General features: G+C 42.1%; 1 protein-coding gene across 5 annotated transcripts in view; it reads left to right on the top strand.

Annotated features, from left to right (window-relative positions):
* sema4d (sema domain, immunoglobulin domain (Ig), transmembrane domain (TM) and short cytoplasmic domain, (semaphorin) 4D) overlaps positions 1-25,577 on the top strand; it is a 45,496-nt gene extending 19,919 nt beyond the window's left edge. For 3 of the 5 annotated variants that reach the window (XM_084382776.1, XM_084382777.1, XM_084382779.1), the window contains 14 exons: positions 12,175-12,308; positions 14,265-14,410; positions 14,522-14,584; positions 14,696-14,794; positions 14,889-14,982; positions 15,141-15,257; positions 15,372-15,523; positions 16,569-16,744; positions 16,862-17,018; positions 17,167-17,389; positions 17,718-17,830; positions 18,222-18,394; positions 18,623-18,669; positions 19,247-21,403. In XM_084382776.1, coding sequence (XP_084238902.1) covers positions 12,175-12,308; positions 14,265-14,410; positions 14,522-14,584; positions 14,696-14,794; positions 14,889-14,982; positions 15,141-15,257; positions 15,372-15,523; positions 16,569-16,744; positions 16,862-17,018; positions 17,167-17,389; positions 17,718-17,830; positions 18,222-18,394; positions 18,623-18,669; positions 19,247-20,256 — 2,704 coding nt within the window. In that variant the 3' untranslated portion in view covers positions 20,257-21,403. Of the gene's footprint in view, positions 1-12,174; positions 12,309-14,264; positions 14,411-14,521; positions 14,585-14,695; positions 14,795-14,888; positions 14,983-15,140; positions 15,258-15,371; positions 15,524-16,568; positions 16,745-16,861; positions 17,019-17,166; positions 17,390-17,717; positions 17,831-18,221; positions 18,395-18,622; positions 18,670-19,246; positions 21,586-23,197; positions 23,411-23,526; positions 23,619-24,715 lie in introns of those variants that run through there. The other 2 variants (XM_084382778.1, XM_084382780.1) reach the window with 2 other exon arrangements.
* Positions 25,578-25,788: the final 211 nt, after the last annotated feature.

Genomic DNA, 25,788 nt, shown 5'->3' with positions numbered 1-25,788 from the left:
GCTTGCTTCTAGTGGTCTTTTGGACAGCCAGCTTTGCACATTTGCTCTTCAATTTGCCGAACCCCTCCTCCAAACAGGGATTGTCCAATCGTAGCTTAGCAACTGTAACAAGGCACGGCAGGCCTGTCACTCTTTGAATTTTTTCCAAATGCTGAAGCAGTGTAAATAAGGCTCTAAACGCAGTTTGGAGGGTGCCAAATTGAATTTTCCCTACAGACGATCAGTAAAGAAACATCTCATCTCTCAAAGTGGAGATATTGGCCATAATCGCAGAGATGACCTTCCAAAGCACTGGTTCAAGTGTTGGTTTGTCAGCAGGATTACACAAAAACTCCTGAACAGATTTCTATGAAACTTGGATGGAGGAGGACGAGTCTCAGCCCAGAATAGTCACCATTAACTTTTGGTGCGAATCCAGGAGTTCTTTAGGCCTTTTTTTCAACATTCTCGTTCATTTCTCAGGGAATAATGCATGGATCTGGATGAAAAAAGTCGAATTTAGGTGGCTAGTATTCTGAGTTCTTGGCTGAGGTATGCGCTCTACTGAGTGCCATTGTAGTTTTAAACTGTACAAGTGCTATACAGGGCTAACTGTGGGCGGAGGCTTAACGAAGGGTCGACTGATGCCAACATCTGTTTCCCAGGGAGCAGTACTTTAACAAGTGCATTTTTCTTAACTTACTTCTATGATGGGATTTATATTTTTAAGTTATTTTTGCTTATTCAGCTGCTTGATCTAATTTTCTTAAATGCCTTCAATTATTTTCATTTCCACGATGACGGAAGTGTGCCCTAAATGTACCCGTCAGGTCACGAGAAATGTGTGTGTGCTAAGAGTTTAAAGCTTGGGGCTTGGCTTTGTGTTGTTTATCTCCCTCTGTGCTGTGAAGGAAACGGTGAAATTAGCGTTTTATCTCCTGGTATGCCAAGTTCAGGAGGACACACTGTTAGTGTTGTGGTAGCCTGTGGGTGATGGGGTGAGTTTTCACACAGCACTCCAAAGGAGGTTTTTGTCTCTGTCGGCCAAAATTACCACCATGAAATCGGTGCCTGCTGAAAACTGCCCCGAGAGAAAAGCAGAAGAGAAAAGAGTCCTTCCTAAAGACAGAAAGGAGAGTAGAAAATATAGCAGCCCCTTCAAATGTCCCCAGACTGGTGGGAAAGCCTGGTAACTGTAATTTGAAGGATAGTTTGTTCTTTCTTTTTTATTATTATTCATCACTGCTCCAAAACATCTGTAAAATGTTTGCGATGCAGCTAAGGGTAATCATATTTAGATCTTTTTGTTCCACTTGAGTTGATTCACAACCCAGACCTTGAGATTCATTCCACTCTGGGAGCTGAAGTCACCTGCCCTTGGATATTGCCGTTTGAAAAAGCCACCACCAATGTGACTACCATTCACCGACTCGGGACCGCGAGGCCTTCAGCTGGGGACCACAAGGCCTTCAGCTGGGCTTTCGCAGCTTCCCAAAATAGTCCCACATTATACGCCCCAAGGCCTGGCTGGCATCACAGTAGCCTCAAGGAAATTACATCAAGTGAGAGGTTTATGACTCTACTGTGACCCCAGGAAGTGAAGTTTTTCGAAGGATTTTTAATGCCACATTGAAGAGAAGTATCACCTATGTATTCTCCTTACAGCAGCTCAGCTTAGTTTTGGAAATTTAGATTTTCTTCTTCCCGGAAATGGCTCTTTTTTTCAATTAATTTAATAATTATTTACTATTATCTGTGCATTATTCCTGTTGTCAGTATAAGAAAAGTGTTTTGTGCAGGTGCAAGGCCTTAATTGACTTCAGGAAACTTCATTGCTGTCTGAAAACAACAAAAAGTCCATTTTGGGATGTGTAAATGCCAAAGTTTCTTTCATAAATGATCCTCAAAAGTCCCTTCATTGTTATTTTTGCCATTGCAGATGTCAATAGTAAAACTCCTCCACTTATTCTCCCCTTTTAATTAAAAGAAAAAGCGCATGGTGATTATGTTTTCATGTTAGACTACAGAGGCACATTCGGTACTTAGACGGGGAACACCACACATCAGTCCTTGTTCCTCTAGTTAGCTTGCTGCACTTGCCTGTATGTTTTATAGAGAAGTTTTTCAGATCCTTCAGAGCCATGTGACTCAGAAAAGGGCGTGTTGTTTTTAAAAAGCTCGCCATCGGCAGACTAAATATACCCTTTACTGGACCTGACCCCTCATTTGCCTTTGCTGTGGCCACTTTAGGTCGACATGCTAGCTCAGCAGGGGCCCGACAACCAGTAATTATATAGGAGGGTTTCCATTTAACATCCCCTGTATAGTGTTGGCTTCACACAAGCTGTTTTCCTCAATTTAGACATTTGGGTTGTCATTGATGGTTTACCTACATTTTAATTTTACCAACTTCATTTTCTGCACCAGTTTTCAAAAGCCTGTTACGCATCAGAAATGAGCATCACGTGCTCCTTGTCATCACGCAGCCTTAAATGTGAATTAACGCTGTGAATGCAGCAGATCATGCTGTTAATCCCTAATCTGGCTTTTTAAAAGTTGAAGTTTTCCTCCCATCTGTCATCCGCTGAGCTCCAGTGGATAATGTACGATGACTGCTGCCTCATCTGTTGCAGTTTTTGGATGATTTTCTCCATATGAGCAATAGTCAGCTGTGCGGTGGATGTCCCACAGCTGTTCACTGGCTTTCAGATGATTGTATGTCAGCATGACACGGTGGCTTTGCACTTCACAAGTGAAGGCAGATATCTATCTCCAGTAAATTCCACACAGTGTGGATACAGGCCAAAGCTGTAGGTTGAACTATTGTGTGTTGATTCATCGAGATAATTTCAACAATCGACTCATTGTTCCTGGCACAGTCCACAGTTTCTGTTTACAGGTTTTGGGAAGTACCGGTAAATAAAGCCTTTGGTGTCTTTACAGGAACTGCATGCACTTCTGATAAATTGCCTCAAGTGATGTCACTTGACTCAGCGTTGGGTTGGGCTGAAGGCTACAAGTTTGTAAATGAGTGGCTGGTTACCAGACTGCTAGCCGCTACACTTCAGAATGTCCAACAGAACTGTCTGCACTTGTGCAGCATTGTGGGTAATGTAGGCGACCAGTTCTTTCCGAGGAAGACTATGTGTAATAAACAGACGATGTCGCTGGTTCTTCTGCAGCCGTGTTAGTATTTTGTGCATCATGAGTCCGACAATGTTACAAGATCGGAGAGGTGGGCGATCTGATTTTTAGTTCGTAATTGATCTTGATCATCCACAATCTGCTCACAGTATTAAATGTCCTCTTCTGTTTCCACACTTGATACATCAAAAAATACATCACGCTTCATGGCGATCAGGAGACTGTGCCAAAAAAGAGCTATCTTTAGTGTGAAATTATGTTTTAAAGCAGAAACGGACAACTTTTCAAATCCCCCCTTGTAGTATTTCCCTGTGGTATTACTGTTGCCACTCATGGCTACTGCTCACAGCCTGGCTACTCTCCAAACCAAAAAAACAACTGTAAGAATCCCAATTGACCTAGAAACCCTGATCTCAATGCTATAAAAAGACAGAGTAAAACATCGGTTGTATTAATAAGTTGGCAGGTTTTGTTAGTTACTGATCTAGTTGGAAAAATGATTGTTTTGAACCATCTCAAATCCCAAAGGTAAGGGGAAACATAATGCAACCTTCAATTTTGCGAGAAAAATCATGCCAAGAGAAAAGAATGCGGTTTAGATTTTGGGTCCTGATTGCGATTAAAAGCATCGTTGTATCATTTTTTGGCCTGATAGTGCATTGCTCAATCGGTGTAATCTGAATACTCTTTTGAGATGTCGCCCATGAGACTGTAGCCTTGTTTATCAGATGGAAGTGTAATAGTCAGCTGGAGATGTCATACTAGTTGCTTCTCCCATGCTGGGAGACTGTAAAGCCTCGGTTGTCTACACTCGAAATGTCAAAAACAGTTCATCAGCCTGTGGGGAAACGCAACCCAAAACTCTGATGCAGCTGGCAGTATTTAAAGATGTGCTCTTGGTCCCTGTCTGGTCTTATAAGAGGAATTTGATGCCCACAGTTGGCATCGTCATGTAGTTGCCACATCTATAGCCAAACTCCATTAATCTGCAAATGACATTGGAGCAGACATCTGTCCCCATCAGTGTGTCATCCTCTGTGGTCCCAGTATTTTGTTTCCAGTGACGGCTCCCTCGCTCACTAACTTTGTCAAACGGGCCAGGCTCCAAATAACCCACAATACCCCTGGAGACCATGCGAGCAAACTGTAGGGCTGTTGGAGAAAGAAGCACCAAGGCCATTTGCTAGAGTTTTTTTTTAATTTTATCTACAACTTATATACAGTTTTTTTTCTCAGTTGATTAATCATTCGGTCAGTAGAATATAATCAGAACAAAATGCCCCTCACAAGTTCCCTAAACTCACACAGATGTTTAAAATGTTTTGTTTTGTTTGACAGCAACAGTGCAAACTCAATCATGTGGTTTCACCCAGCTCTCGATTAAATTATGCAGCAATATCCTCCAACAGTAATGCAATCATTACATTAAAAGCAGATATGATGTCAGGCTATATGATAGGTTTATTCAAAAAAACCTTCAGCAAAGCACCCTTATTAGCATAAACTGCCAGTGCTGTGTTATCACCACTCCCACAGCTGGGTGGGTACCATACAGATGGTCCGGAGGATTAAGTCAGCAGTCATACTACTAAGAAAATGCAGTTTGTGCTCCCATTTCCCAGTTCATTAGGTAGTCTGCACTTAACGTAAACTAATGCAGTCTAATCCTATCTGTCCTTTCTTTCATTAAGGTCATAATGCTCAGCTTTTGTTGAAATCATTCAGATTCTGTACGGCTATTTTGGAGGATAAACTTTGTGGCGCTCCTCCAAAATGATCTTAAAAGATGAACCAGCACCTCTTTGGTATCAAAAGCATTCGCCTTTCTGTCACTGTAGTTGTTTGTTGTCCAAGTAGTTTTGGCCAATCACATTTGAGTGGCCGTTGGCAAAAGAGACTATTTTGTGAACTGGCTACTTGTGAAACAACGTGGTCGTAGATATCAGCTCTCAACTCCAACTCTCAAGTTGCTGACACACCAGGCCAACAGGTGCCCGATGTCAGGGCCGACAGTCAGCGTCCATGGCCCTAGTTTCTGCAGTGTGTTCCACATTCTTGCTCTTGACAGCGGCTTCTGGGGCAATTGAGCAAGTAGACTCGGCAGTGGAGCCCGTTGGTGAGAGAAATAACTCGGATTGGCAGCTCAGCTAAGCGAATCAGTGCATGACAAGAGAAATTTAAAAAAGGGAATTGACATTGCCCATTTAGTGTGGTCTCTCCTTATTTTTAGGCAGTGACAATTGCAACTTTTTTTCAGACATATTCGCGATTAGAAGTGGCTATATTAGATATATTACAGCCACCTCGTGGTATGGAGAGGTATTTCCTCTCACGCAGGAGCAGAATGTGCAAGTTAGCTGGCCGTTGGCTGTAGTGTCTGCGGTTGTGTGCAGTGTTTTTGATGAGACACAGGCGATGTGAGGAGACACAACAGTCTGCGTTCATCACCACTAGGTCTTTGACCTCAGTTTGGTGTGACTGGGCCCCTAAAAATAGACTTGCACAAGGAAGAAGTCTTGGTCTAAATGTATTATCCTTGTCTACCGGCTATACAGGAAGCCCTCAAACATTGACGGTGTCGCCAGAGGCTAAATCACAGATTGAAGTGTATCTAATAAACTAGCAACTGAGTTATGTTTTGTCATTGCTCCTAGGGATGTGTTGGCCTGTAACGAGTTGATCAGTTGTGACACCCGATATAAATGAATGAATCATATGAACAACACTGTGCAACAGAAGAGACAGACAGAGGAAAGAGGGCATACGTGATGGTTACAGATTGGTCTGCTGTCTAAAAAGCAGCTGTAGTCTTTATTTGAAAATAGAAAATAGATTTTACATGTAAAGCAGCAAATGGACACCAGCAGGAGTAATTTTCAGTGAGAGGAACAACTTAGTGTGCAGTACAGCATGGAAATACACTGAACTGCCAGAGGAGACATTCTTTCCATAAAATGAGCAACTTAAAACACATTTCCCATTACAGTGTGTGTTTGTGCGCGGCTAGGCTCATTGGTATAATAGCAACAGATGGAGCAGGAAAAGAAATGAGAAGCAGCCTCTTGGCGAGCGGTAGCAAAAGGAAGAAGAGCATCTCTGTGCATTGATGCTGATGATGAGTGAGTACATGGAAAAGGGAGCCAGTGAGGGCAGAGAAGTGAGGGGTTGGAGTTGTTGGCAGGCACTGAATGTCCAACTCCCTCACATCAGCCTCCATCACACTCTGTATCCTCACATACTCTCTGCTCACAGGATGTGAAGCTGCTTTTCTCTCTGCATTGGAGCTGAAGTGGACACCATGCAGTCCTACGTGACGAGTCATTCCCATTTCATCAGGGAATTAAATGCTCTTTTACTCGGATGCAGTTGGTTTAGTCAATACAGCTTCAGTCAATTTTAACGCATTTCTTAATAGAAGCCCATCGCCACAAACAAAATCAAATGACATTTATTTGAATGAATCCAGGCTGAAACGTTGAACCAGGCTCAACTTTTGCAGCAGTGCGACGGCACCTGTAAGGTGTTACCTCAGCCAAACGAATACATGCAAGCGTACATTCCTGGTGGATTTCTTTACAATGTGAGCATTGTATTCTACTGTTTACCTCGCACTGGGTGTGACAAAAGAAAATATGCTTGTCGCTGTGATAACTTTCGATCTGAATCCCCAGTAGCAACACTGAATGCATGCATACATGTCACTGCGTTTAGATTTAATTCACTCTGATAGAGAGCGGAGGCTGGAATAATTAGATGTTAGATGTGTGTTACTGAAGAGTAACACCTCCACGGCAGCAGTAGCTGTGTCCGTCTTGTGAATGCGATGTCTCGGAAACGCAGAGTATTGCTTATGTCCACTTGGAGTCAAGTATGAGCTGATTCGATTTTTGTGGTCAAAGGTCACTGTGACCTCACAAAACACTGTTTTGGTCGTCAGCCAACAATTCATATGATGACAACAACATTTAACACAAATGTCTAACTGGATAAGATGAGGAAGTGGTGATATCGATGTGTGGAGGCATACAACTATGAGTTGGTACAGTTCTTGTGATCACCACATGGTGTATTCGTAGCTGTTGTTGCCCTGATGTGTAATCCAGGTACCTACAGGAGTGACGCAATGCAACATTTTCTAACGCTTCATTCTTAAAAATGTATTGGACACAAATAGACAGTAGATGAGTTTACCGATTAGTAGTTTAGATGTTTTCTGTGTCAACACGCACCAACCGTCTGTCGAGTATACGCTGAAGATTGTTAAACAGATGGTGTATCGACACTGACATAACATTCATGGAGTGAATTTGTTTCTTCACTACAGTTATTGCTGGTAGAAATCTGCATCGTGCACTGTAGTCTGTTGACATTTCATGTTGCCTCTAAATTTGGTTTAGCATTTTATCTCCACCCTCCAGAGGGAAGTGGTTTGTCTTTCGGTTTTCAATCCTCCGGATCTGTCTTGCACACCTGTTGGCCTTTAATCAAAGATTGTTTCCTGTGAAAATGCCACTCTGTATCTGTTATCATTTTGTCCTTTCCTTTTGAGTAAAAAGAGGAAACAAACTTCCTTTTTTTGCGCTGAAACTGGTCAAATAAGGAAGAGTGTGGTTACAGTAAGCTGCCCCAGTCATTGTGGTCATGGCTAATTAGCTAACAGCGTGTGCCAAAGGGATAAACAGCAATCAAAAAGTACATAGCTGCAGCTAAATCTCGTTTTACCGTGATTTATTATGATGACCGACTTCAGTCAAAATAAAATGGTTGTTTTAAGATAGGCCGAGCTCCAGTTTCCCCCTCTCTGTCCTCTGTCCTCAGTGGGCAGCCTGCCAATATGTGTGCCCAGTTAACAGCACAGTGCTGGGAACCCCAAGGCCCCAAGCAGGTGTCAACCTCCCTGCCCAGCCAAAGGAGCTGAGAGGGGAACACAAAGGGCTCAAAGAGACCTGCCAGCATGGTAACCGTCTTAAATATCCCAGGCCAGTGTGGCCACTCCTCTAAATCTCTCAGCAGCAGAGGGTAGCTGCCAGTGTGCCTCTTTCTGCTACTGTAACAACGACTCAAAGGGGTTCAAAGCTGTTTTTAAGCTTTGCCCTTAACGGGGTTCAGAGTGGAAAGATTGATGGAGGGCGTCAGGAGTGAACAGATAGAGGGATGAGTCTAGTTTGAGGCTTTAATTTATGCATAGAGGGTTTTTCAAAGGCCAAAAACATAGATAAATTTTGTCCTTGAGGGGTTTTCAGTATTTTTATCTCATCCATTCACACTGTGCTCACGTCACTCTCTTTCTCTCTCATTTCTGCCGCCGTCATCAGTTTATGGAGCATCTTTTACGGGATGCTCCCAGATCCAGATCTCATGGGCCTGTGTGATCTTTGAAACACTGGCTTGGCTCAGGGTTAAGCTGTCCTGGCATTTAAATTGGCAAGACTGTAAAAGAACTGAAAGAGAGGGAGAAGTGATGCTTTCTCTCCCTCCTTCTCTCTCTCCCCCCTTCTCTCTCTCCCTCTCTCGCTCTGTTCATTGTTGAACACTCTGCAGTGATGATGTGGATGTGATGGGGGTGGAGTGGAGTGGAGTGGAGGCTACCCTCATCTTCAGTAAACAATAGGTCCTTGTGTATTTGACCCCCTCTCTAGCAGAGTGGAGTCCATGGCTCGGGCTGAAGCCGGGATGGAATTCCATCTTTGCCAGATTTAGTCGGTGGAAACCCTCCTAGAAACCCCCACAACGATCCCAGTATTAGGAGGGTTATACCTCTGGGACCGTTCAATCTTGTTTACAACCACATCAATAAACAATTATCATTCTCTCCCTTTTTCTCTAGCTGTGGTGGCCCTCATTGATCCTCTATACGTGCTGTGCCACATGATCTATCTCCCCCCATGGCTGGGTAACAGATGACTAACCTATATTTGAGTGGACTGAGCCACAATGGTGCTACTAGGTCATTAAAACATGGTTAACAATGATTTATTTGTCCCATGACCTTATCAGCTGTTCTGTAATTTTGGTTAAAAAAATCTAAAATGAGGATAAATGACCTACAAAAATAGTAAAGACACTTCACATTTTCCTTGTAAAGCCCTATTCACACAGGATTAATATTATAAGGGGAACTAATGTGGTTTAGAAATTACCTCCTCATGTTTGTGTTTCATGTGGCGCATTTGCACGGATAAGCAAAGTCTGTATTTTACTTGTATTTACTGACATCTCCTGGATTTGATATCAAAGCTCCGTGTAACATCAACGTTCAGAAGCAAAGCGTCTGTTCAGCCGAAGCCACATTAATGATGTTTAGAGTTGATTTGCTCACTTTGAGTCGTACATTTTGCAGCTTTTTAGATAAAGTAAGCGGTGCTCTGTTGGTGTGAAAACACCCTTTACAAGTAAGCCAATGAAAGTCTATAAAATGTCCAAAAACATAGTGATAAATACCACTCCCAGAGCCCATACTTACATTTTCAAATAGCTTTTGTCCGACCAACAGTCCACCTTATACTGGGACCTGGTGAGACTGCTTCTGAATCCCTGTGATAGAAAACCTGTTATCTTAATCTTCGTCTTACACGACATCCGATAACCTCTTATCCCCATCCTGGCGTGACGCTCCCGCCCATTTTGCGGAGGTGTGCTACGGGTACTTCAGCTTCTTTAGAGGGCGTTGTGGAGAATAACCAGAAAAACCTGCTTTCCACCAGATCACCTTACCTTCCACCCTGACCCACCTGCCTTCTGCCTACTGCGACAACTCCATCAGCCATCCAGAGTAATCTTCAGTATAGTAAAAGCCAGCTTCGTCTGTGTTAACAAGAGAAAAGCCAGGGTGCAGAGCTGACACGCCGAACACTGCTCCTTTCACATGACTGGACCAAGAGAGAGGAAGCGCTTGAGCCTTACAATTGAATTATGTCCGTTAATCACTTTCATTTCACAGATAATAATATTTACAGAGTAAAAGAAGGTAATCAATCTTCCATCCATGTCTGAATAAATTTGGTTGACACTCATGAAAATTGACCTCCAAGATAATTTGCATGTGCCCTGCATTGCAGTAAATTTGGCAAACATTGCATGTTTTACAAGCAGGATTGAGAACAGATTTAGAGATTTATTTTAATATTTTACTTAAGCTTTAAAGCATGAGCTTTCTTTTTACTCCCCCCGCAGCTTTTCTGCTGACCTAAAACAGGCGACCAGTTCAACCAGAAGATATTATCAGTTTTAGAGAAAAATGAGTACTGAGAGCACAAAAATGTCCTTAGTTATAGTAATTTAATCTCATTTATTTGCTCGGACTAATCCTAATGACTCTACCTTTAAGTTTAATAGTCTTTGAATTATATTAATGACGAGAGGTTCATGTAGCTTTGCACAGAAATGTCCTTCAGAGGAATACTTTTATACTTTAAGTACATTTCAGAGCCTGTACTTTTACTTTTTCTTGCGTAAAGAAGTTAACAACATGCATTACATATGGCGAGGTTTAAGTGAATAAGTTGACATCATCGAGGCTCAATAAGTTTAAACTCTAAGCAGCCTAATGGAGTCCTTATCAAGCACATCCCGTGAGAGAGCGAGCTGTTAAAAGGCAGACAGATCACAATGCTCGACAAACTGGCGAGTGGAAAAACAACACGCGCATCTGATAAGAGCCAATAGCTTCCAGAAGCGCTGCCATCATCGTGGCCATTGCCGTCATCATCATCCCGGGCAAACGGACACACCTATCTGCAGAGTGACATGTTTTCAATAAAAGAGGGATGTTCTTGAGCCTGAGGTGCTCAGTTGTTACATAACACACACACCAACAATAAACTAAAGTGTCATACTGGGGTCATAAGACACTTTAACGTCACTAATAGCGGTGAAACACGCAGTTTGTTATGAGTGTCAGCTGTGTGTGTGTGTGTGTGTGTGTGGCTGGCTCTTGTGTTTATTACAAACAAGAACGGGTGTTTTTTTTTTTTTTCTGCCACTGTCAACGATGTTAGTTCAGGTCCTCATCATGTGCTGCACCCCCTCCGTCTCTCCACATCCGTCTGTGTGCCTTCTTTGATGTTCAACCTCTCATATCTGAAATGGTTCCTTGTCAAAAGAGAGCCTTTAGATGATGACACGGAAGAAGGAAATTTGCAATTGAGAGTTGTCTTCGAACAGCAGCGAGAGTTTACTTCCTTTGTTTTCACGGTGTTGTGAACAATGTGTCTTCTGATTCATGAACAATAGATTAAACGGACATGAGAGGCTTTAGTTCCTGATTTAAAGCTGACATTCACAGAACCGAACTGACTAATGAGTACCCCATTTGCTTAAAAATAGGAAATGCTAATTTTTTTACGACTGGACAACAGATGTGTCTACACAGGGTTTTCTGATATTTCAAAACAGTATTCTAAGTGTGACAAAGGGCTGCAAGTAGCATTTTTTACATTATCAATTGATCGACAGCTTATTCTCTCTAGTAATCGTTTCATTTATCTTTTAACTTAGTTTAAAATCTCGTCCATCGAATGTCAGGAATTTGTGTCAGTGAAAAGTAAAAAAAACCAAAAATATTTAATTGCTTGTCATAATAACTAAAGTGCTTAAATGATATATAGTTATAGTCATTACAGACTGAAGACACCACCTTTTTAATAAGAAATATAAACTTTAAGCTGTTTTTACTTGTTTCTTTCACATTGATGTAATAAGAGGTCTTAACAAAACAAAAGAAATGCTTGTATTTTACATGCGAGAACATGAATTTCACCCATGTGGTTTTTAGTTAGAGAGGTGGTGTATTAAATTGTTATTTCTGTCCAGAATGGGTCTTCTTTCATTGATTTTATTTAAATGCATGTGACGTGCTGCTCTAACCTCCTAAGCGATACAAAAGAGGATGAATCAGTCCTGCCAGCTCTCAGTATGAGGGAAGTGGATTTGATGCCTGTCCCCTGTTGGCGTCTGTGCTGCATGATAAGATCAGCCTCTGAGGAACTTGTTCATTTCTACATCCGCGTTAATACTTTTTTTATAGTGTATTGCTTTACTTTTTTCTTGCAGAGGAAACTTCACCGTTCCGAAGTTATCAGAGTCTAATATGGGATTTGGCGTGCTGGGAGTTTTTCTGGGGCTGCTCCTGGAGGTCTCCACCCATGGACCCCACGCTGTGCCTCGGACCTCCTGGAGACACCAAGGTAAGGCTGAGTTTATGAGACATCATATAAGTTTAATATGTGATTAATTGATTGGGTGCCAAGAAAATTGTTGCAGTTTTAATAACTAATCATTCCTTTGGTAAAGTTATCTTCCGTTAGATAAAAATACTAAACATTTAATGATAATTCAACCAGAAAAAGTTCACCTAAATTAAATGTAGTTATTCAAACTTTTCACTGTTATCTTTATGAACCGTGTAGGTTGTTTGTGAAAAAGCTATTAGTTATAGTTTAATTAATTAACCATAAATTTACCATTTATTATTAATGGTTATATCAAGCGTTGCCATACTAAACATATAATACACAAAGAAAAGCTTTATGTCTTTGGTAACTTTTAAATTGCCGCTATTTTTCTGCTTCTCAAATCAATTTACAAATTTATGGACTCAAATCAAATATTTAATATATTATAATTACAATCGTTGTAAACGCATACAATAAAATGTGACTCTGGCTTTTCATTGCTCTGAATTTACGTACACACAGCTCCAAGAGCAATATATAATACAGCTAGCCAGGCTATCGATATTATCTTTATACAGCCATGACTGTAGCCACTGTTAGCTTAATTAGCCGCACAGTGAGCCGGACTACAAGGCATTCTTTTTATACATTCATGAGTGTTGCTACTGTTAGCTTTTTAGCTCAGTTAGCCATACAGCTAGCCGGACTACCAGGTATTCTTTTTATACACCCATGAATGTAGCTACTGTTAGCTCAGTTAGGCATTGTTTTCAGACATCCATGACTTTAGCCACTGTTGGCTTGTTAGCTTAGTTAGCCCAGCAACTAGCTGGACTACAGTGGAGTGTTTTTGTTTACACCACTAACACAGGAACTTTGGACAGCTGAGTTAAAGAGGTTTTCAGGCCCTAGCTAGCTGGTTAGCATGCTAACTTGCTAAATAGATATCTTTTCAACACAATACATAGACGTCTTTGATATAACGTCAAAACCCTTATTGAAATGCAGATAAAAACAAGGGCATCAAAACTGAACACAGATACGAAAACTCAAATGTTTAACCAGAATTTTAAGCATTTTAACTGTAAATAAAAATAAACTATAAACAGCAACATACAATAGTTGTCAATAAAGGTTTTTGTTAGCAGCATCGCTTCAACATTTCACATCCTCAGAAATCTACACCTTTTCAGGTGAATTCACTTCTGAAACTCCTCTGCTGATTTAAATTGAAACTTTGCTTGAGTCATGAAACACAGAGTCTAAAAGTACTCAATTTGGGAAGTAATACTTCTTGGTATGAGTTGGTAAAAATGTACTTACACAATCTTCAGTTCAAAAGTTCAGTTGCTCCACGAGCATTGCATCAGAAGCTAAGACTTCACACACTAAGACTTCATGCTGTATAGGTAGATTTTTATCACACTCAAGCTTCTCAACATGTAGTTCACTGTCACCTTTTCTTCATGTATCTGGTGGAGCATCTCTCTTTCTCACCACAGCGGAAGTTCTGTTTGCATACTGCCATTTACATAAATCCAGTAACCCAGTTTCACTGTGAGAACCGGCACTGCTCACCCTTTAACAAAGTCAACTTTCTCCACTTGCTGCAGCACAGTCACTGGTTCAGTCAATCAGTGAGGGTGTTTGCTTTCATCATTGTGGTGTTTATGTCCAGGCACCTGCAACCCGAACCCAATTGCACCTGGCACGACCAAAGCCAGCCAGACATGAACTCTACACTAGGTTCGCCATCAATCACAGCACAGCACATGAACGAGAGAGAAACTCAACACAATACTAATGTGTCTCATGTAGAGAGGCAGAAAGGTTTCTCAAACATCTACTCGGCCCAACTGCACAAAATGCCAATTTCTACATAATGTTGTTGCTGAATTCTCACTACTGTTCAGTACATGTTGATTAGTAAAACTTATAGTTAATGGGATCCAATTGTTTTGTGCTCAGATTTAGATCTGATGGAGTTTTCGGAGCCTGACATCTTCAACTACACCACGTTGTTGTTGAGTGAGAAGAAGGATGCACTGTATGTGGGAGCCAGGGAGGCCATCTTTGAGCTGAGCAGGAAGAATGTGACGGTCAAAAACAACAAGGTAAGAAAATACGGATAAGATTCTTGACAACTGCAGAAAAAGATGCGATGAAAATACCATAAAAATATGTAACATTTCAATCATGATGATATTTTTTTAAACCATTTTAAGGTTCAGTGGACAGTTGCAGAGAACCCCATGATGATGTGTGCATTAAAAGGAAAATCAAAAGAGGTTAGTTCACTAATTCATACAGTAGGCTAATGTTTTATTTGTCTCCACTTATATCCTGTCAGAATTTCTCTTCAGTGAAAGAAAATTACTCAATCGAATTTTGCTTTCCAGAAAGACTGTTTAAACTACATTCGAGTGCTGCAAGTCGTAGACGATGAGCGGCTGTATGTATGCGGCACACACGCCTTTCAACCTCAGTGTAACTACTTGGTAGGTTAATGCTCAACCGCTTCTTAGCTTAACATCACATTGCACAAATAGACATGTGCTTTAACTGAAACTGAATCTTGACCTCCTCTTTCAGAACCTTGCGGACTTCTCATTTGTAGGTCAGCCTGAGGACGGCAGAGGAAAGTGCTCCTTTGACCCTTCGCAAAGCTTTACTACCGTCATGGTTGGTGAGTGGAGGCCAGTTTAATGCAATTTCCCAAAGAGCTCTTTTGGTTGTCCGCCCTGCAGTAAAATGCTTAATAATCCCCAATAATCTCAGATTTTTTTGGAGGCAAGCGCTGGACAATAAATTGCTTTATATTTTTATTCCCCTCTCTTCTATCAGATGGAGAGCTGTACTCAGGGACGGCTTATAACTTCTTAGGCAGTGAACCGATTATTTCCAGATACTCTCCATCCCAGTCCCTGCTGAGGACAGAGTACTCCACGTCATGGCTCAATGGTGAGTTAAAACGACATGTCACGTGTGATCTAGCAGTAATTTAAAGGTTGTTAAATTGTCAGGAGAGATTTTTGCAGATCTGGTCTCTTAGCCTTTTCTCTTCTGTCCTTGCAGAGCCCAGTTTTGTCTTTGCCGACGTGATTAGAGAAGGGACGAACAGAGTCGACGGTGAGGACGATAAAATCTACTACTTCTTCACTGAGGTGTCAGTGGAGTACGAATTCTTTGGCAAGCTGCTCATCCCCAGGGTGGCGCGCGTCTGTAAGGTCAGTACACGTCACATACCATCTGCACATACCAGCAGCATCCCTCTTTAGCCCTTATGTTCCTGTTGTCTGTGAGTCTTTCTCAGTGTAAATCCCTCCTTCCATGTACTTGTATCTCTTTTCTTGTTCTAACCCGAGCCTCATATCACGGTACAAATCAACTACAGTTTGTCAGTTATGCTCCAACACTGAAACATTTGTCAAATGAAGAACTTGTGTCCTGTCCCGAGGTTTAGAAATGAAACGCTACTCAAAACATAACCAGGACTTTTTTTTATCATGCTTCAACAGAACAGGAAGCGAAGTGACATTTAAAGTAAAGTAAGCCTTTGATTCGTTACGTAATTAACATTAAAACATTAAAATGGATTAAACGGATTTCCTTAGTCTCACTTAAATTGCATAACAAACAAAGCATCTAGTCTACTTTTTTATATTAGTAGTGTACCAAAACATAACTGCCACCAGTTTTTAGAAATAAAGTACTAGAGAAAGATTTCGCCTTACTATTTATTCTATGTAAAATGTCCCAGTTAAAGATCTTAAACTTGTTTTAGTGAGCAGCTGTTGAGAAATATGCAAATCTGTCCATCCCGCACAAGCAAGACTGTTGTGAACTCCTAGAAACATATAAATAGCTCTGTAATAACCTGCGATACAATTTATATGTGCCCGGCAAAGCGAGAACACTAATCTATTAAAATACTGGTTTCTCACATATTTTAACTTTATTAAAAAATTGCAGCTTGCATAAATTGCAGTTATTCCCTCAGGCTGCATACACTCCCAGCAGCCTTCACCAATAAGGTAGTGCCTCCTTTATGTAGCCTGAGAAGCGAAACTCAGGGCAGTAAACACGTGTGGCACCAAAAGCTTATTGCTTTGAGGCCAATGGAAATGGAAGTTGGTTTAGATGAGTGTATCAACTATTTTTGTCAACAACTGTCCATTGAGACGGGACAGTAAGACTGATAAGAACATTAACCTGAGCCTCTGCCTCTCCTCATGCCACCACCTAACACACGGATGAACCTCTCCTCCGCAGGGTGATCTCGGTGGGCAGCGCACTCTGCAGAAGAAATGGACGTCCTTCCTGAAAGCCAAGCTGGTCTGCTCCATGCCCGAGCTCAACTTCGTCTTCAATGTAGTTCATGATGTCTTTATCCTGAAGGGGGTAGACTGGAGGGACACGGTCATCTACGGGGTCTTCACCTCCCAGTGGTCAGTGTTTGAAGATTTTGAGTAATGGGGGGAAATAAGTGGAATATTGTGATATAATACAGGTCCTTAAATTGACTTCTCTTCCCTCCCAACTCCTTCATCATCCTCGTCTCCCAGGGGCAATGTGGGTTTGTCAGCAGTGTGTGCCTACAACATGACTGCTGTGGAAGAGGTGTTCTCCAAGGGGAAGTACATGCAGAAGGCCACAGTGGAGCAGTCCCACACCAAGTGGGTCCGCTACAACGGCATCACTCCTTCTCCACGTCCTGGAGCAGTAAGTACCTTTAACATGGCTCGAATCATCAAGACTGAGTTTGGAAATCATTTTTTGGTAATTAGAATAATATGTTTATGTTACACTGCACATACAGTGGAAGTGAACATACTAAACAACAGTATTTCTTGTCTTTTTCCTCCACCAGTGTATCAACAACCAGATGCGAAAGCAGAACATCAGCAGCTCTCTCCACCTGCCAGACAAGACCCTACAGTTTGTCAAGGATCACCCCCTGCTGGAAGATCCCGTCCTGCCCATCGGCAACGGGCCTCGCCTCATCACCAAAGACGTCAACTACACTCAAATTGTTGTGGAGAGGGTCAGAGCGCTCGATAAGAACATTTACGACGTCATCTTCACTGGAACAGGCAAGATCTTAAGAGAGCAGTTGAAACCGTTCTTATAAGGATGTTTTTATCAAGTTTATTAGCTCCTGATGCTAATCTTAAGTTTTGTCCAGTATTTATTGATATATATTTCATTCAATAGCTCTGCATTAGGATGAAGCTTCCTGCATTAAAACTATTATATAATGCGTTTCATTTTATTTTAAGAAATTATGAAAGTTGACAATCTGTAAAATATTGTAACAAGGAAAAGCCGATCGATAAAAAAATGACTATTAAAGTGAAGAAAAAAAAAGTTTAATATCTGGCTTCTTCTTTGACTGAATGGTTGATGTTTTCTTGCCTTTAGATAAGGGAGTCCTGCACAAGTCAGTGGTGTTTGAAGGAGATGTGCACATTGTGGAGGAGATTCAGCTCCTGAAGAACTCTGAGTCCATCAAGAACCTGCTGTTGTCCTCTGAGGTCAGTGACTGTTATACTACACTCATTTTCTGTTTATACAGCTGTGTGAAACCGAAAAACTTGCCAGTATTGTGTGCGTGTTTGCACGTTTCTCTGAAGTGCTGTGAAAAGCTCACAAAAGGAAGTTGCCAAGAAGATGGTACACACAGCAAAACCACCGCTTCTCTGAATCGGAAGAGGCTGCACGTTCATCTTTACTGTGGTGTGTGTTTGTGTTTGTCTGCAGTCATACACTTACAACTTTTGCAGGCAGCAAATGTTGCTGTATTGTGATTTGCAGACTTTTCCGGTTTGTAGTTGAGGGTTCATCTTTGTGACTTTTGAACCTGGTAAAATCCCAAAGTGATAGTGATATGTTTATGTAAAAGTTTGTCTTTCTTTGTGCTTCCAGACTCGATCCCTGTACGCTGGTTCAGACTCGGGTGTGGTCCAGTCACCCACAGCCTTCTGTGGCAGGTATCTGTCCTGTGATGACTGTGTCTTGGCTCGAGACCCGTACTGCGCCTGGGACCCTCACGCCGCGGCCTGTGTCAATATCTTTGATGTCCCCAGTCAGCGACACAGGTAACTTACCATCACGCTGTTCACGCTCTATCCCTCTAATCTTTATTCTACATACCGGTACTCCGGTCATGCATTATTACACTGATTAACAAAAGATATCTAGAGACATTTTTACTGATAGTCCATCCAGTCTGACCTGCTTTACTGTCTCAGATGGTATATTTCTTCACTACACAGTGTGCGTGTATTTTAGATCCTCGTGAAAATAACTCGTTGTTGTTTTTTCAGGAGGCTGATCCAGAGCCTGAATGGTGACGCAGACAAGTGTCCTTCAGGTAGGGTGAAACATGCTCGCACACAGCCTGAGCAAAGGTAGTGAGAGTAAAAAGTGTTTACTCTCTTTCTGACTGTCTGGAGATAAGGGCTGCAACCAACGATTATTTCCATTCATTTCATTTTCATTGCTGCAGCACTACTGGAAATTACATTTTTTGTTCACCTGTAATAAATCATCCCAACATTATAACAGAAATGGTGAATTGAGCTGGATGATACAGAGATGCTACACTGTAATAAGGAACGGCATTTCAAGCAAAAATCCTATTTAATTGACTCTGGGAACCATTCGACATTCATTGCAATATTTGATGATCTACTGTAGCATATAGCAGCACAGGCTTTTACTGACCTCATGTGGAAAAGACTGTGCTACACACGTTTTACCGGAGCCTGGTAATAATAACGCTATTTTATAATGGTGCCGGTAAAACAAGGCAAAAACAATGAAAAACATATCGAAGAAAACCAAACTAACTATTACAATATTTCAAATTCAATGATTATTTCAATTATTTCAATTATTATTTGAAAACTGCCCAAAAGTCATTATTCTCTCTCTGTCTTGCCTCTCAGTGTCAGCCCGCTCTCTGAAAGACTACCAGAGTGTGACAGTGAAACCAGGGAGCTCTGCTGAGCTGCCATGCCTGGTTCACTCCAACCTCGCCCAGGTGATGTGGAAATCCAACGGCTCGGTTCTCACCGAGGCCTCCCGCTTCCACCTCATCGGAGAAAGTGGTCTCCTGATTTACAGCGTGGCTCCGGAGGATCAAGGTCACTACGAGTGCTGGTCAGTGGAATGGGCCCCTGCCGCTGGGAAGAACTTCACCCGCTTGCTGGCTGCTTACATCCTGACTCTGGATCTCCCGCCCAGACCCCCGCAGCAGGCAGGACACGTGACCACCGCCACCCTCGGCAGCCAGGACACATCTAGCACAAACGCAGTTGAAGGTAATGGTAAGACAGACAGAGCCCCACTAACTTCGGCCCTGGCCCCTCCCAGCTTCACAGCCACAGTCCAACTCACCTCCCCACCCCAGACTGACTCATCACTAACCCTGCCCCCCAGCAGCACAGTCAAGTTCCAGCCAAAGCAGCTCCCCTCCAGCTCCAAAGCTCCCCACCCGGACAGCCGGGACCCAGCGGCCGAGTATTTACAGCACAACAACAGCATCGCCCTCCTCTTCCTCTTCCTCCTGTTTTTCCTCCTCTTTCTGGCTGCGCTGGCGTACAACTGCTACATGCAGTATCTCCCGGCACCCTGCCTGAGGCTGCGAGCTGCTCTGGTTGGCAGTCACAAGAGCACCCATCAGCCTGAGTACCGGGCCTGTGAGGCAGGTCTGATGGAAGCATCTGCAACCGATAAAATAAACATGACTGAGCAACCCACGCAGAACGGCAGCCAAACCACTCAGAACCTGCGGGCGCTCCGTGACACGGGGTACGAGACCGAGCCGGAGTGCGGCAACGGTCAGATCCCGTCGCACAGCTTTGGAGACGACAGCCCCTCCAAGGAGAAACCCTTCGATGTGGACTGCGACTCTCAGTCCATCCAGTTTGCTGATGCAGATGAACCTTACTGCTAGCCAGAAGCTTCTGTTCTTGAGCATAGAGACTGTTTTTTTTTTTTAGGGGATCACGCTCTTGCTGCATCTTCCTGACAAGTCGAAGTATTTTCCTGTACAGCATCACATGAAGTTTAATGATAATGAGGCTTAAGTCAGGCGCCCCGCTGGCCTGTTAAGATCTGACTCCTGTCTGATTTAGGACTTGTGATTAAGCAAAAACTGTATTCATGGAAGCTGCACCCTCCAGCAAGAAAAGCTATGTCTTAAATTCCAAATTGGAAACATAGTTTACCAAATTGGTAAGTTACCGTGATGTTTTCCAAATTGGAGTCATGTTTTTGTACAGACTGGATGAGAAATAATCTCCTGAAGCTTTTTCCTTTTCTCTTTTTTTTTTTTTCCTCTCTCTCGAAGCGATGTGTAGGCTATTGTCGGACTTGGGTAAATGCTTCAACGTTATTCAGTAATTTCTCAGGGAAGATTTGCTCTGTGCATCATAGCCTGGCTTTGTTGTACAGCGTTGCCATCTGCAGCGCCTGGTATGTGGGCCTTTAATCTCACCCAGGGTTTGAAGGTCGGGAAAAAAAAAGAAAAACAAGTGGACAAGAGACGACTTGTGTGTTAGAAAAATGCTGGATTAATTCAAACCACCGTCTTGTGAAGCGTCGTCACGAGTGACAGTGTTGAGTTTGTCTGTATTTTATGTTTTTTGCTCCCTGTGAAGTCGACATTCCTACACGGTCCTGTGTATTAACCTCTACTAGTCTGTTAATAACTTAAATGTGTTCAGTATGACATGATGCTTGATATCAATCATCACTTGAGCCCTGGAAACAATCTGAAGTTTTGTTTTTTTTAGTAATTATTTTTAATTAAACCTTCAGTTTTAGAGTTATTATTTAAAACGAGTCACATCTGTGGTATTATCATTTTGTCGATGGTGTAAGTAGTTTTGATCTTCATTTCTTTTTATTTTATTTATTGCAGCTGATTTTTTTTTTTAAGATCCAAACTCTCACTCATTTACTCTCTTCTGCATGTCAACCCCTGGGTTAGACTTCATGTTTTCCTCAATACTCTCTCTTTCTCATCACTCCCTCTCCCTCACAGCCTCCTCTCCTGTCGACACTTCATCTTCCCTGTCCTCCTCTGGAAGTAGCACTCCCTCTGCTTTCCCTTCCTCCTCTTCCTCTTCCTCCTCTTCTTCCACCTCCTCTTCCACTTCCACCAAGCCCCACAATGTGGAGAACCGGGAGGCAGAGGTTAGACTGCTGCCTCCTCTCCTGAAGGACCAGGCCTGGGGGGTTCACGCCCAGGAGGCCTTCCTGCTCTTCTGCCTGGCCTTGGGTGAGTGGTGCCTGTGACATTGAATCAGCTCACGCCCCTCTGAACCAAACCTTTCCTCTTGCTTGGCTTGGCCATCTTATTCCTCTCCTTTTTTTTTTTAACCCTCCTCATTCTCTCGCCTGTCTTGCATGTTACCGTTCCCTAAACATGAACTAACCAGGAGTGTGCGCGTGTACTTCTGGATTTGTTTAAAACAAGCCTGCCCTTTGCTTTAAGGTGTCTGACTCGTGGATAACTGCTCATCTCCATTCTTAGGTGTCTCGTAAGATACTCGCAGAATGAAAGAGTGAATGTTTAAAAAGAAAAAAAACTGTCGGTGATCTTTCACAGCTCTCAATTCTGTGTCAATGAAAGGTACAGCTCTGTGTATATTATTGTGTAACAGCAGTCCGATGTGAAACATGTAAAAATGTAGAAGTGGATCCTTTTTTTCATCCAGGGTGTTGAGAATCTCTCCTTAGAACAAATTATAGTATGCTCACGTCTTACATCTCAACACGTTATCTGGATCTTTTTTGTGCCTGTAAACAAGTGTAAATATATTTGTATATAACTGGAAGAAGACCTTTTGAAGATGTACATAAATCTAGGGGGAAGTTTTGGGACTACTGCTCTTGGTAGGGAGGCTAAATAAATCTTGTTCAAATGTTTTCAACACTGGTTTGTTTTCTTAAGTTTTTTTACTCTTGTATTTTCCAACAATGTCGACTCATGAGTGAGGCTAATGGGCAAATAGTGCAACAGAAAACTACCGTATGTGGTTGACAGATGAGGTTCCTGTTGTCTTAAAAATACGGCAACTTTTTTGTCACATCATCCCACATGTTTAGGAATACACACAGTACACCTGTATTTGTTGCTATTACTGTTTATGATTTGATTTGATTTAACCAAATGCAGTGTTGTAAAAAGTACCCCAAAGTCATACTTGAGTAAAAAGTAAGGCTCTCACGGCTCTCAAAAGATATTACTTAAAACAACAATTTCACTGACACTTGGGTTAAAGTCTAAAGCATGTTATATTAAATATAATAAAGTATCAAAAATAATTGTCTGGAAATCTATATTAAAGTACAAGAAAAAGTAGGTCATATACAGTATATGTATTTACATGTATGAATATACTGTATACTAAAGGTTCACCGAGTGCTGGATCTGATATTAGCATTTTAATGATTATCAGAATCATTGTTTTATCTGACTGTCAATAAAATAAATGGATTTTAAAATGTGTTACTTCGGGTCTGACACAGCCTGCAATCTTCAGAGTAATGAGTAACTAAAGTAATGGAGTAAAAGTACAACATTTGCCTCCAAATTGTTGTGGAATGGAACAATAAAATTGTACTTTAGTACTTAAGTAAATGAACTTGCATGCAAAATGCTTTTATTTGAGGTGTTTAAAGAGAAGAAACTCACATTTTTGTGCATGTGTTTAACATAAGGTGCAATATTTTCAGTGTGACTGTGATGTAATCGAAAGTATTCAGATTACTTAACACATTTTTGTAGTCAAATAGCCCATTTCATGTCCAGTGTGTCTGTGTGGCGTGTCCGTGTGGCGTGTCCGTGTGTTGACCGTCCGAGGTCAAACCTGAATTCTGTCCCTCAGGTCCCAGTGATGTCCACATTCACTGGCTAATAAACGGGCACACTCTGGACACCCCCATAATGGAGTACCGCCGGCCGCTGGGTCAGAGGGAGGTACTAGTGAGCAGCTGGCTCAAAGAGGGGCCTCTGATCAAGGACGCCCGTTACCACTGTGTCGCTGAGGCCAGCACGGGAAATGACATGTCTGAGGTGGACGTCCGCCTCACTATCGGAGGTACTAGGACCCGGCGTTGTTGGGCTGGTTAGGGACTGACACTGCCATCACTTTATTAGTCCAGAGATGAGCCTTGGTGGTGCTTTCTATCCATAAAAGCTGTTGTTATTTGACAGATGAGGAGAGCATTCCATCCAGGGATTTGAACCAATGGAGAGGTGCGCTCACAGAGCATGAGCAGCTGCTCAAAAGATGGGAAAAGGCCTGGGTAGGTCTGTGTTCTTGCATGCGAGTGTATGTTGTCCAATTAAAGGTGCTGTGCAGTAGCCAGGGTGGACTCGCATCATGTGCACCCGTTTGAACCTGATCTGCATGTTTGGCTTTAGGTGAGTGGTTTGAACTCTGCTGGTTTGGGTTTTTTCTTCTGAGGAGCTGTAAAGAAGTGCAAAGTCCAGATTTATTGGGGCAATGAGAAACAATCGGGGACAGAAAGCTGAACTAGCTGATTGATGTTCCATGAAATAAACAGTTGTAGTTTAATCCAAATATCTAATTTTGGTTTATTTAACTAAATTACCATCTGCTCCTGCAGCTTTTTAAACTAATTTTAGCCCTCACATTTAACTTCATTACATTTAACTTCATTTTCTGTTCCACATGAACTATTAACCACATTCAGCTGATGGTGTTGCAGATAACGAAACACTTTAAATCAGACCCATGCGCAAATGACAGTCGGTGAGCCAAATGCGGCCGTCTGATCATTTTGTGAGTCGGCATATTATCCTGTTCACTAGTTACGTCTGCTTTTATGGAGGCCTTTTTCCCAGCAGTAACACTGAAGGGGACTCCATCATTAAAGGATCATCTACCTGTGGCCTAAGTTTGAATAAAAGTTACATAAAAGCTAAGACAAAGTCTCTTTCTTCAGCTTGAATGCATATTTATTACCTGTATGCAATATTTGCCAAGAAAAACACGCGAGCCTCCTTACTGCAAAACAGTTTCCAAATGGTTAAAGGTGCAATACTTAACTAGACACCTTGAATTTAAATCCACAACAAGTAGGGGGCAGCATATCACCCCTAGAGTAATTGCTAACTGCTGCTAGCTCTATTGTTTTTATACATCCACGACTGTAGCGACTGTTAGCCCAGTTAGCCGTGCAGCTTGCAGGGAGTGTTGGTGTTAAGACCACCAGCACAGGAGCTTTGCACCTTTTAACTAGCTCAACTTTAGTAGTTTATCATTAGTTTTTAGTTTTATCACAGTGGTTTAATCTCTATTATTAACGTTTAAAGCATTAGCATTTCCCTGAACGTCCTCCTCTACTTGCACAGTACAACTCTACATTTCCCTCCACAGGAAAGCTGTGACGGCCACTGAGCTCTGTGAAGATGTCATGAGCTTCATTGTGGCGACTGAGTCTGGTTGTGAACATGGTCCTCAGCCCAGGTGGAGCGCACCTTTGGCACTGAAACTGAATCATAGACAGATGGGATACAATGTGGCAGCGTTACTTCTTCTCACAGGAGTTTGATGGACCATGCAGCCAAGAATTCACAACACCTGCCTTCTGCAGGGGCTCACCTGGTTGTGACGACGGTGTTGGGACTCCTTCCAGAACCGGCGAGGAGATGAAGCTCGTTTCTATTTTTACTGATGAGAATGAACGTCCTGAGAGCAGTGCTTGTATGGAACAATAAAACTGATGGTATATGAGGAGCACTGTTTAGTTTTTGTAAGGGATGGAGAATCTGCGGCAGCTCAGGCCTGTTTATAGTTTGGTTTATTTGCACCCTCAGTGCCTTTTCCAAAGCCTCAGTACAGTCCCTCAAAGCTATCTTGCAGTTTGACATTTTCACTTGAGATTACAGCGTCTTTAATGTTTATTTTTTTCCTTCTAGAGAGTCAAATCCCAACGCTTTTTCAATGGAGTATGTTTCTCTGGGAAGTAGGATTCTTTTCAGCCACAGTATACCTCTTAGGCCTGACATTAAGCAAGATTTAATCGCTAAAAGTGAGATTTAAATAAAAACCCCAGCATTCAAAATGCCAAAGATGGCTCAGGTTAGATCATTGTTCATTTGTGTTCACATAAAACCTGTGACGACATATTTGCCTTTGTAGCAGAAATAAATGGAGCTTGTTTTATCTGTTGCTCACACTTCAATGCATCACTTTGTTTTTCTGCAATGTTTGAATTAAACATGTTTGTCACTTTTGATATCAGATGATTGACCCATATATATAAGCAGTTTCTCACTCCTGCAGAATCGAACTACTACAGTGCCTCGGTGACATGTCAGCCTTTTTTCCACAGGAACACTTTCTACCATCTGAATTATTAACCGACCTTCACCGTGCATTTCTCCTCAGAAGCCAGTTCTGACATTTTCAGAGGATACGTCAATATCCTTGACTGAATGCTGTTTTCT

This window comes from Pagrus pagrus, assembly GCF_965226575.1.
Source record: "Pagrus pagrus genome assembly, chromosome: 19".
Lineage (NCBI taxonomy): Eukaryota > Metazoa > Chordata > Actinopteri > Spariformes > Sparidae > Pagrus > Pagrus pagrus.
Note: the sequence above shows the minus strand (reverse complement) of the source record. Positions and strands in the feature narration are given on the sequence as shown.